Below are 13,064 nucleotides of genomic sequence, written 5' to 3' on the forward strand. Positions count from 1 at the left end.
AATCACATTTTGTACATGGAACTACATATGATTACACAGCCGGTAACCTTACACTTCAGATTATAACCATCTATAAATTAACACATGCACCAGCCCTATTCTAGTTGCAAGTGTTCATCAAAAATTGTATAGATCTCTGCACACTACTAATCATGGCCCCTCATTAAACTAGCTGCAAACATCCTGTTGCCATTGAGCTACCCCAATTTAGCTGTACTGATACTTAGTGAAGTTGACAACGATTTGCATACGACTATTTATTACTTACAAATACATATTCCCAACTGCAGGAAAAAAACATGGGGCGAAATGTAATGGCAGGCGATTATTTTTTTTTTGTGTTTTTTTCCGCAAAATATGCCGTTTTTGGCCATTTCCCGAAAATCGCATATTTTATAGGGTGCGAATCGCGGCAAAAAATCACACTTTTTGCCGCGAAATCGCACATATTGAAGTGGCGATTTTTAGTCACATTTCAATTCGCATCCAGATGTTTTCCCATTGGAAAGCATCTAACCCGCACATGTAATAGGGTGCGATTTTTGGTAAAGGTTACCAAAAATCGCAAAAAAATTAGACCAGGTTCTGGCTGGCGAGTTTGACAGAACCATGCACAGATCATTGAGATCTTTGCATGGTTCTGTCCAAAAAAAAGGGTTAAAAATAAAAATTGGAAAAAAAAATGCGTGGGGACCCCCCTCCTGAGCATAACCAGCCCCGGGGCGGAAAGAGCCGGTCCTGGTTCCATAAAATCACAGAAACAAGCAAGTCGGGGTTCTGTGTATTTTATAAAACCAGCACCAGGCTCAAGGGCCGGTCCTGATTCCCAAAATACGGGGGACAAAATGAGTAGGGGTCCCCCGTATTTCAAGAACCAGCACCGGGCCCAACCAGCCAGCAGGGTAATGCCACAGCCGGGGGGGAGACTTTTTATACAAGCATTCACCCCCTGACCGGTCAGCATGGGCAGGGGTCCTGGGGAAGTGGGGACCCCCCCAAAGAAGGGGTCACCCCCCCTCCAGAACTTACCTGCCCATGCTGAAGCCCGGGGCTGTCCTCGATGCCCCTTGGCGGTGGGCATCGAGCTGATACTGTTGTAAAAAATAGATGAAAAACTATTATCTTATACCGTGGAACTATGAGTCCCAGCAAGCCTCCCCCGCATGCTGGGACTTGGAGAACCACAAGTCCCAGCATGCGGGGCATTAAAGGGCCCGCTGGCACTTGTAGTTCCACAGTAAAAGAAATAGTTAAATAAACACACTGACACCCATTTAAAATAAACCTTTAATACATACAAAGCCCATACATACTGATACTTACCTATCTTGAGCCTGTAGGTAGGTCCCAGGGTCTTGATCCGGTGCCTTGTCCTGGTCCGGATCTATGTCGGCATTCTTCTCATGTCGATGTCCGTGTCGTCGTCCGGTCCGGGGTCCGAAGAAATCCATGGGGGACCTGTGGAAGGAAATCCTACTCACCCAGGTCGTCCATGGAAGGTCTGAAGTCTTGATCCGACGTAGTCCTGGACTTCTGTCACCTTCTGTGACAAGCCGGCATCTCCATCGGCTCCCCGCATCGGACTGTCAGAGGCGCAGAGATGTTTCATCTTCCGCGCCTCTGCATAGAATGATTCTATTGGCCGCTAGGCGGCCAATCAGGAGCTGAGAACGTCTATTTTTTTACAACAGTATCAGCTCGATGCCCACCGCCCAGGGGCATCGAGGACAGCCCCGGGCTTCAGCATGGGCAGGTAAGTTCTGGAGGGGGGGGACCCCTTCTTTGGGGGGGGTCCCCACTTCCCCAGGACCCCTGCCCATGCTGACCGGTCAGGGGGTGAATGCTTTGGCCGGGGGGACTTGTATAAAAATCTCCCCCCGGCTGTGGCATTACCCTGCTGGCTGGTTGGGCCCGGTGCTGGTTCTTGAAATACGGGGGACCCCTACTCATTTTGTCCCCCGAATTTTGGGAACCAGGACCGGCCCTTGAGCCTGGTGCTGGTTTTATAAAATACACAGAACCCCAACTTGCTTGTTTCTGTGATTTTATGAAACCAGGACCGGCTCTTTCAGCCCGGGGCTGGTTATGTCTGGAGGGGGGAACCCACGCCGTTTTTTTTCTGTTTTTTTTTTTTTTAACACAAAATCGCATGTTTGAAAATGCGCACATTTACATGACTAAAATTCGCCCGAAAACGCACCATATCGCACTTTTTTACCGCAAATTCGCATCTCATTACATATGCGAATTCGCGGCAAAAAACGTGATTTTTAAAGGTGCGATTTGGTGCGATTTTTTTCTGACGAAAAAAAACGCACCCTATTACATTTCGCCCCTGGTGTGATCTGTCTGCATAACGATCAGGTATGCAACTCTCTATCAGCATCATAATCTGTGTCCTGCAAGGTGCAGATCAACATATAATTTATACCATGCTGTGCAAGCTTAAACAAAATTCCACCTGAAAAGTGCATGCACCAGAGTTTGCAGTTTCCTACTGGTGTGTATGTACACACCCCTAGGCTGCAGCCACACCCCTACAGCAGGACCAGACCTATCATGCTCTGCTCATCTCCAGCTAAATGCATTCCCACACAGTTGGAATGCCATTTAAATACAAGTAGTCAGTTTAACATTCTAAAACATTTGTGTCTTAAGGGACATAGATTGAGCAGGCCCATGGGAGTGTAACAGGGACAATTTTTGGCTACTTTGGCTGTATCCAGCAGCCTACTGTTTATCTGATTTCAAGGAAATTTTGTTCAGAATCAATCAGGGAAAAAACATAGTTGTCCTTCCAATAAAGTCAACCAAGTAATACTTAGGGTTTAGTTGTTGCTGTACTCCAACAAGGAGTAGTTAGGCATTGCTCACTGAATATGGACTGGATACATAAGATACAGCAATATGCAAAAACAAGATTTACATTTCCCTCTTTGTAATATGGTTACAGCCTTTTCCCCCCACAAAGGGGATTAATTACTAATCTTTTAATTATAATCTTTTAGGGAGGCATTTTGCAGCTTCCAAATACACTTTTGTGAAAAAGTGCATTTCTAGACATAGTTTGACCAATGTACATGATAGCTTCAGACACACATGTACTAAGAATAGTCATTGCAGATGAATATTTATTTCTGCGATTCTTTTTGAATGTACCATACAGTACTGTAGAAATTGACCACTATCGGAGGATGTATGATTACCGCGTTTTGGCGCCAAACGGAGCCTGAGGCAGCTAAACAAAAAGCGGACCTGGACTTTCCGACTTTGGAAAGATATATATCGTTTTATACTGTGTTTATTGTACATGTATATTTGCTTTTTTTTTTTCTGTGCGGTAATTATTTATGTATGGAGTACATTTTTGTCAGATATATTGCTAAGAATTCCTATTAATGGAATGTTTCTTAATGTACGTTCCGGAGTAATCCGGTTTTTGTTTTATTAATTACCATTGTCATTATAGTGGTTGGACAGGTATAAATACCTGGGCCTTTGTTATGGACTCCACACCTTGAAAAAGGACCATCTAGGTCCGAAACGCGTCGGTGTTGTGGAGGAGTTCCTATCAAGTGTCCAGCAGCCTTCCTGCCTTTCACCCCCTCACCATCTTCTTGGGGTAACCCCATCCATTTTTTTGCACCCGGGCATTTGGATGTCGGTTTAAGGAGTGGAAGTCTCTGGTACTTGGGAAGCTCTTGTTTTTATTGTATTTTTTATTGTATCTTGTTTTGGATGAACTCTGGAATAAAACTTCTGTCTTTGGAAATTATCCTGGAGTTGGTCTTTCGGAGCATCCAGAAGTCTGAGGACAAAGAAACCTTTTGTATGCATATAGGGCTTTGCCCAAAGGTGAGCACACATTGCATGGGAGAGGGATTGTCTGAAGTACAGCTAAAGATACCTTTATAGGCACATAGGGCCTGTTACACAGGTCAGTAAAGCAGATGAATAACACTTAAACAGTTACTGAAGATTGGATAACTTTATTCATTCATCTTCTTTGTTTTTGTGTATTCTCTTTGAGCCCACATCCTTGGAAATACGGTCACCCAAGGGAGGAGGAGGACAATCCACCTTGTTTATTGACAGCGCATCACGACACACCCCCCTTTGTATTTTTGTTGTATGTTGAATTTGGGGTTGGTATCCCAGGGGTGTGTTGATTTGCAGCAGCCAGGTTGGCGCGGTGATACCTCTATATTTTTGTCTCTTCACTATCGAGTGATGCCTACACTGGGTGGAAAGTTACTTGAGTAAATATTATTATCTGTGTGGCATATGCAGCCAATAGTAAGCAATAAAAACTGCCAACATATTTCTGCCAGCGTACCAAACTTCATCCATAATCTGTTATAAAAGCTAAAATCTTATGAACAGTATAATAAATATATTGAAATGGTACCGTTAAAAGCGGTGTCCGCGATGTTGAAGGACTAGTAAAGAATTCACGGTGTGGAATCAGATATTCTTCAGCATCAACAATATCACCCATGTCTTCTTCCATTGTGCGATGAAACTTAGACTCCACAGGACTGGGTAAGTGCATTCTTTCATCTCCCTATAAAAGTACAATACATTATGGACCTTATTCTGGTCCCCATGCAATGCTGCGTGTGGATGAAATGCCGTATATCACTCGCACGGCCGCCCGCTCCCTCCCTCGGTGAGTTTCCCCGCACGGCTGCAAATGGATGTTTAGCATAAACATCCATTTGCAGCCTTGGGTTGCGGGGACCAATCATTTGGTGGTTGGCAATCATCGAATGATTTGGAAGGTGCACGCAAATCTAAAACCCTCTATGGTGTCTTAGATATGCGTGCTGCCTGTTCAAGAAGAGTGCGGACAGCTGACATCCACTGATGTCACCTGCCCGCACCCGAGTCACGGCCGCATTAGCATGGGAATGCCTAGCGTTTTCATGGGAACACCCATGAAACACTGGGCGTTCCCATGAGCGCAGCCCGTCGCCGCTGCCCCACGCCCCCCAGCCGCACTGCTAGGTGTTAACAGGATGGCAAACTAGCAGGTTGCCGTGCCCACTTGCACCCTGCTTCTGCACATGTGCATAAATGCAAAATATTGCACCCCCGTGCGAACACGCGGGGGATCGATTGAATCAGAATAAGGCAGTATCTCCTGAAAATTGTGTAGGTCTATTAGCATATGCTTAGGGTAAATATTACATCTCTCTCACAATAAGGTCGGAGAGACAGCAAATACAGAAAACATCTTACCTGTATTACAAGGTAGCGAGTCGGATCACGAGCCATCTTGGTAAATTCAGCACTTAATTCTCGGAATTTGGGGCGACTCTCAGCATCTATCATCCAACCTGCAATGGGAAGGCAGCTTTTACTAAATATTTTTAGATTTTTGGGTTTTTTCTTTTGTTCAGAGTTGGGCATGCAACAGATAACAGTATTTGGATATTTAGGAATTATAGAGGAATCTGCATGTTTCACTCATATCACTGGTTAATTAAACCAAGTGGTTAAAGAAAAAACCTTTTGCAGTAACATATTTGTGTATAAGAATGTTTATATAGAAGATGCCTGGACATGATCTTGTTTTATACATGTACCATATACTACAGATGACTAATGTACACTGCTTACACTGTGATTTATACAGCACAATACATTACACAGTACATTGGGAGCATGTCTGTACAAACTCCAGAGAGAGAGTGATTAAAAAAAAATAAAAAGAGATTGCTATACTTTTACCAATGGACAAATCAATCTATGTGGGTCTTTGGATTATTAACTTACATTTCACCATAATCATGTACACATCAATGGTACATATGGGTGGCTGAGGAAGACGTTCTCCTTTCTCTAAGATGGTTGAAATGTCGCTAGCTGGAATTCCATCATAAGGTTTAGACCCAAAGGTCATTAATTCCCATACTGTTACACCTGTAGGGAACATGGAACAAATGATAAACATCACGCCTGGATCATACAGAAATGACGTGTTGGACTGTAAGGTGCAAATGTAAATGATAAATAAATAGATAAAATGGTGTGATTTGTATTTTTAATACTCACCATAACTCCACACATCGCTTTGATGGGTATATATTCTATGCAATATGGATTCTAAAGCCATCCATTTAATAGGCACCTAGAGAAAATACATTTTTTAGTCAAAAGTGAATTCTCAGATAAGCACAAATTAAAAAAAAAAAAAAGGCCCCATGGATTAGGAAGCATTATAAGTGGCTAATATTATACCCAATATAACTAGATTTGTTATACTGTATGGACTACATAGACTAAACAGAAGGCCTATAAATGGGCCCAAACAAATGGATCAATGCACAAAAAATGGGTCATCATGGACACTTCTGTAGATGCTGCTCATCTGTGTAGCTCTCATAGGATGTGCTCTATGACTGGACACCAGGGAGTACATTTCCAAAGCACTACAGTATATGCTAGTTTTTTAAAACCGCTGGTGATTGGTCGGCTTTGACCGATGAATTTAAAGTGGAAAGATAAATATAGGCTGGCGTAGTAGTTATTTCTGTTGACGCCTTTAAGTCCATTGGTCACAACCACCAATCATCAGTGGATTTGAAATTGGACACATAGTAAATAATCCACCCCCTGGTATTCGCATATGAGGTCATGTGCAGAACTATGCCAGAAACATTCAGTTATAGCTTCTAAAATAACATAGACCAAAGCAGGTTAAAAACACTATCTATCATGTTACTATCAAAACTTATGTAGGCAAAAAAATGTTTATAGCAATTCTTTGTTCTTAGCTCTTACTTTTCCACCTTCCGCATGATATTCCTTTTCATCTGCTCCCAAAAGTTTGGCCAAGCCAAAATCTGTGATCTTGACATGTTGTGGAGCTTTCACAAGAACATTACGGGCAGCCAAATCTCGGTGTACTAAGCGATGTTCTTCAAGGTAGTTCATTCCCTTTGAAAGTAGAAACAGAAACATAGGTAAAAAGCAACAATAACAAATTTTTCTTTACAAATTCTAAAAAAGCAATCTTTTAGCATGCACCATTATGTATTAAACAGAATAGAGCATATGAACCAGATTTGGCATATAGGCCAAAATGTATACTTTATATTATTCTAATAGTTCAATTCTTTGTGTGTCAAAATAATGCATTTTGGGTCCAAGGACGTGATGATGGAAGGAGGAATGGAACAGCAAAGCAGACAACGGAAGTGGAGATTATAGATCATGGCAAGCAGCCAATATCTAAATTGCACAGCACTGGAACCGCTCTCCTAATGGTTACAGAGTACTTAATGTAAATATAGTATTAGTCATTTTAGTTGTTGAGTATAAAGCTTGAACCATGTTTGTACACAATTTCAATTGAGAGTCTCTTGTCTGTAGAGCTGCTTATGCTAGCAAGTAAAGCTGCAGGCGAGGAATGAAAAGAGACAACGACCGGACTCAATGAAGGCTTAATAGCAATATCACACACATTAGCAGACTATATGTAATTACGGAGAACAGTGAACCTAAGGGTTGGTCTGTGGCTACGCAGACTGTCCAAAGCAGTAGTGGCTCAGACACCATGTATTTGCACGTATGATCATACGGTACTTGTTTCCTAGAAGGGCGCCCACGATTTTGATCTTAGGCATCGCAAGGAAAAAAATCGCGTCGGTAGCATCGCATGCTGACAAAAATCGCATGCGATGCGACTGACGCGATTACCGCAATTTTACATAGGGAACAATGTTAAATGGCCCACAGACCCCAAATACCCACCCTGAAGTGTGAAATGCCCCCCCCCCAATTGTTAACGCCACCCCACGATCAACGTCAACCCGAAGCGTGCCCACGAGGGGCGGCGGTACGCGTCCTCCAACCTTTTCATACCCCCACTATCCACGTCGGCATGGAGTTGAGAATAGAAAGTGTGGCGAGCGCAGCGAGCCACCGAGCCCGAAGCGTGGCGAGCGCAGCGAGCCCTGTGAGGGGACACGGATTACTTAACATGTATTCCGCGTCTGCTCGCCACGCTTCGGGCTTGTATTCCGCGTCCGCTCGCCACGCTTTCTATTCTCAACTCCACGCCGACGTGGATAGTGGGGGTATGAAAAGGTCGGAGGACGCCTACCGCCGCCCCTTGCGGGCTCGCCACGCTTCGGGTTGACGTTGATCGTGGGGTGGCGTTAACAATTGGGGGGGGGGGCATTTAACATTGTTCCCTATGTGAAATCGGGTCAATTGGGACATTTAACATTGTTCCCTATGTGAAATCGGGTCAATTGGGACATTTAACATTGTTCCCTATGTAAAATCGCGGTAATCGCGTCGGTCGCATCGCATGTCATTATAATGGCATGCGATGTACATGCGATGCCCGCGATGGGCGCCCTTCTAGAAAACAAGTACCGATCATACAATCATCAGAAGATCCATGCCCCGAAAACAGCCATGGCATGCCTGTGTTTTCACAACCATTCCTTGTTAAAAACTACAAATGGCCACTTCCTGTCAACCACTTTGTGCCAAAATTCTAAATGCAAGCAGGATCCCAGCAGCACCCTGGCTCATGTGCATTGTGAACCAGGGGCGGGGAACCTTTTTTGTGCCAAGGGCTGTTTGCATGGGGAAAAAATCCTTCGGGGGCCATATGTAAAAATTTCTGTTACAAATTGTATTACTTCAGCTGTTCCACACTCCGGCGGCTGCTGCTGAATAGGACTGACAGTCTCCAGTCTCCGACTCTCTCTCGAGAATTCCCCTGTACATGACTCCCGGCAAAGCCACCGGGCGGGGGGGGGGGGGGCGGCCACTCAAACCAGCTACGGGGGCCGCATACAGCCCCTGGGCCTGAGGTTCCCTACCCCTGGTTTATACCATTATAATGTTCATAGGGAAAACAATGTTTCTCGTTTTATACTGCTCTTCTATATTTTCCAGCAGGAAGTTACCGCACAAGTCTTGTATTCCGGAACTTCGTGTACTGTTTAGGGAATGGTTAGACACTGTAACTAGGCCTCCTGGTGCCACTGAACTTCCACGTGGTTCTGGCTGATGTTGGCAAAAATCTGGATTTGTAGAATGGAATCTGCACTTTGCATATATGGCTATTACACTGATTGGAGGTTTAGTGATATTTACCTTGGCAATCTGCACACACCAGTTGAGAAGATGGCGTGATCCAATATTGTCTTTATGTTCCCGAACATAGTCCAGAAGACAGCCATAGGGCATAAGCTGTGTCACCAACTGGACAGTGGATGTTAAGCAAATTCCCAGCAAACGGCAAACATGGGGATTTTCCACACTGGCCATAACATATGCCTCCTGGAATGAAGATACAAGAAATAGCTCATATTAAGTCATACATTAGCTTATCTTTGGGGGCAAAATGATTGTGCTGTACTTCTCCAGCCTTCTTTCAGTGCACATTTACACATCAGTCAGCAATGACCATTTCTGTGGCAGAATTTTTATGAGACTAACATAACATATTTTATTTTATAAACTGTGATAAGTCATGCCACAGAACAATCCTCCTGCCGGCACCTGCAATCCAAATGTTGTGTCCAAAGATGCAGCATCCGATCACCATTGTGACCATGAGTCACGATGGACGCAGCCCTCGGCCATCATCCAGAGGACCAGTGAATCTGCTAAGCCAGGGCCAGGAAATAAGTGTCTGAAGATGCAGACCCTAGGCTCGGCACGCATACAAAATGGGGGGGACACTCGTGAGGCTAAGGGAGGACTGTAAGCAATCTTGCAGAAGGAGAATGGCATATGCACAGTGCTGATCCTGCACATGGATCGATCTTTAACAGTCAGAGATGTAAGCAAACCATGGGTATGCGAACATCTCCAAATGAGGCCCATAATACAGTTCTATAGGAAAACCAAAAGGGAAAATGATATACTAAATTATTTTGATTAGTAGGTCACAATGATTTGTGCAAATGCTCAGAGACATTTATGAAGGCTAGTGCACACAACAACAAAAAGCATTTAATGTTATAATGTATCTTTTATTGTAGTAGCTTTTAAATAAAAACAAAACTCTAATTGGTAATTGCCTCTCCGGGAGAAACCGGAGAGGAGAATCAAATCACTTCGGGGGGCGGGGACAAGGCTGGCGCCACAAAGCCCCGCCCCCAAGCCACACAAATGCTGCGATTCATGGGTCCTCAAAGAGGGGGCGGGGCTAAAATACCACAAAATTACTCGATAAGGACTTTATAGAATGACTGCATTCTATTCACCTTTAGTTGGTTTTACTGAATTACAGAAAGAAAATATGTACATAACTATACTATCCTAATTGTGAAGTGCTGCCCCTATATAAATAAATCCTACTGTATTAATGGTATGTGGTGGATAGGTCCTAAAGCAAACATTGGCTGTTGTGCTGCTAATCTTTTTGCACTTTTTCTGCAGCCATGAATTATTTGCGTGACACTCAGACATCTGCGGAGCTCTAGGCTGGGCTGGCACCAGGATACATTCCTGAGAAACGTTCTCCAGCCTTTATGTCTGTGTGTACCTGTGCTACAGCTCTCCATGGCATACAATGATAAACAATTATTCTTGCATGCAATACTTTTATAGTTAGAACTTTATATGCTAAGCACACAATATAATTAACAATTACTCTGGGTTCTTAGAGATGTGGGATTTAAGTCTGCTCAAGTCTACTATTTCCCATGTCCCCCTCCCCCCCCCCCCCCCCCAACTCTATAATGAACCAAGTCCTCTTTTCCTGTATATTCACATGACTGGAAATTATGGCATTGCACTATTTGCACAGAGACACAATGGATGGCTCTGTTTTGGATGCCATTGTTAACCCTTTGAGTACCAACATCTCTGTGAGAGATGAGCAAAATATCGGCTAAAAATGCCAGCGTTGGTCACATTTGTTATATGAATTAAAATAAATGTTGTGTAAAAGAAGACCATATTCCCTATATAAGGTAACATTACACGTCATTACGATGAATAAAAATGTTTGCTTGCCAATTTTCACACTAATTTGACAAATTCACTTGGCACTCAAAGGGTTAAGGAAGGTTTAGGTGTATGAAACATTTATCTATGACAAAAGGGAGCAGAGAAATTATGATTTTAGTGAAGCAAATGAAAGAAAAAACATCCGAGAGGTAGATGTATAAAGCAGTGATAAGGGAGAAGTGATAAAGTGCCTGGTACTTTATCACAGCCAATCAGCTACTGACTGTACCTTTTTAAACCCAGCCTGTAACTTAACAGTCAGGAGCTGATTGGCCGGTTGATAAAGTAGCAGGCACTTTATCACTTCTCCTTCCTTATCACTGCTTCATACATCTATGCGTGAAACCGTTAAAGATATACAGGTATCACAACAATGGTGCTTATTTAACAGTAGGAAGAGCTTTAATACAGTATCCATTTTTCCCCGAAAGATTGATGTAAGCCCCGTTTATGGATGCAGAATTTTTTTTATGATACTATTTAATTTATAAGAAAAACGATTCCTTTTCTTGAATGTTTATTATCCTACATATTTTAATTAAAATTACTCCCTTGCAAACATGGGTCAAATCACCAGTATCACATAAAATAGCGATGTTGATGTGTTGAGCAAGCATTAAATATTACAGTATCTATGTAAAGAAAGCTACTTTTATCCAGAGCCAGATCATATGGAAGGCAAAAGAAGAAATGTCAGTTGTTTGAAAAAACATGGCGGTGGGATATGACTTAATTAACCAATAGAATGGCACCGAACCCCACAGAAACATTATGGCAGGGGGCCCCTACAATATTCTTAATCTAACATTGCTGTTATTTAGCGAACCGCTTTTTAAATGCCTTTGTAAAACATAGAAATGTTAATAAAATAGATAATAAATTAAATATTTCATAAGATCCACAAAGTAGTTCCAAAATGCAAAGTCTTAACAAAGAACCTTTCATGCTCAGTAGCATTGTGTAGCAGGGTTTACGTATAATATGGATCCATGCCACCAAGCCTTCCACTGAAAACATACCATTTGCACCTTCATCACACTTTACACATTTCCCGAAAATAGAACACAACGAAGTCTTGTTTGCAACTGTTTATCTTGGAGATGGTGGAGGTACATTGTGATCTCATAAAAGTATGTCTGGTATTTGGTTGCAATCCACTGCAAAATGCCCTTCCCAAAACAAGATCTGGGAATTGTGGTTACCAAGTGCTACATGGTGGGAACCGAGAGCTGTTTTATTTGTCATCAAACCAGACATTAAATGAATAAGGAATTATATTTGAATACTTATATATTTGGAAGATTTTTTTTTCCTATAACACTGTGCCATACGAACCTAGCCAAGTTTAAGACCTAACATACTGAACCTATTAGTATTTTTCATTAGTTAATATATATCTAAATTATTATGTTGGCTAATAAATAAAACCAGCCACAGAACTAGAATATGTTGTGAACTAAATTATAACAAGCACTTGTAATGTTTGAAATGGGGTTTTATTTGTTATTGTAAACAAAAACTCAATAAAAAATATTGAATTTAAAAAAAAAAATTATAACAAGCACAGTGAGATAATGAAATAAAATGAAAAGGGCATTTTCAGCTGAATACTCACATCTAAGATTTCCTTGTTGGCTTTAGGTGACGTGGCCTCGCGTAGCTCCTTAATTGCGACAGGTATCTTTATGTTCTCACCTTCTGGAACCCAGAGTCCCTAATTACACAAATGTATTACTTTCATTATTAAATTCAAACCAAGGCTCCTGTATTATAATGTACATTCTGTAGGCTTTGCAGTTTAGCAATATCAAAATTTCAAACCAAAAATCCCATGATTTTGTAAGTGATGTGTACAGTATGTTTTTCAAATCACCCTACCAAAGCAGCTACTTTCCCTGATCCAGAACCTGAACCTTGCAGCTATTTTCCCTGGGACTCTGCAGTTTGTCTACTTGTTATTTGATCATGCAGAAGGGGTCAGTGAGAGGGAACATAGAAATGATGACAGGAACACCATCAGGGGGGGATCGGAGGGGACAATAGTCCCAAGCCAGACCAATAGAAGGCCCGGGTGTGCA

The 13,064-nt window shown here is 42.4% G+C and overlaps 1 protein-coding gene across 1 annotated transcript in view; it reads right to left on the bottom strand.

Moving 5' to 3' along the window:
- EGFR (epidermal growth factor receptor) overlaps positions 1-13,064 on the bottom strand; it is a 183,456-nt gene that overhangs the window by 9,646 nt on the left and 160,746 nt on the right. Inside the window, exons 19-25 of the mRNA XM_083188535.1 lie at positions 12,602-12,700; positions 9,121-9,306; positions 6,787-6,942; positions 6,058-6,133; positions 5,779-5,925; positions 5,242-5,339; positions 4,409-4,564 (exon numbers count right to left, since the gene is read on the bottom strand). Coding sequence (XP_083044661.1) covers positions 4,409-4,564; positions 5,242-5,339; positions 5,779-5,925; positions 6,058-6,133; positions 6,787-6,942; positions 9,121-9,306; positions 12,602-12,700 — 918 coding nt within the window. The remainder of the gene's footprint in view (positions 1-4,408; positions 4,565-5,241; positions 5,340-5,778; positions 5,926-6,057; positions 6,134-6,786; positions 6,943-9,120; positions 9,307-12,601; positions 12,701-13,064) is intronic.

The sequence above is a fragment of the Crinia signifera genome, chromosome 5 (assembly GCF_055691185.1).
Source record: "Crinia signifera chromosome 5, ASM5569118v1, whole genome shotgun sequence".
Taxonomy (NCBI): Eukaryota; Metazoa; Chordata; class Amphibia; order Anura; family Myobatrachidae; genus Crinia; species Crinia signifera.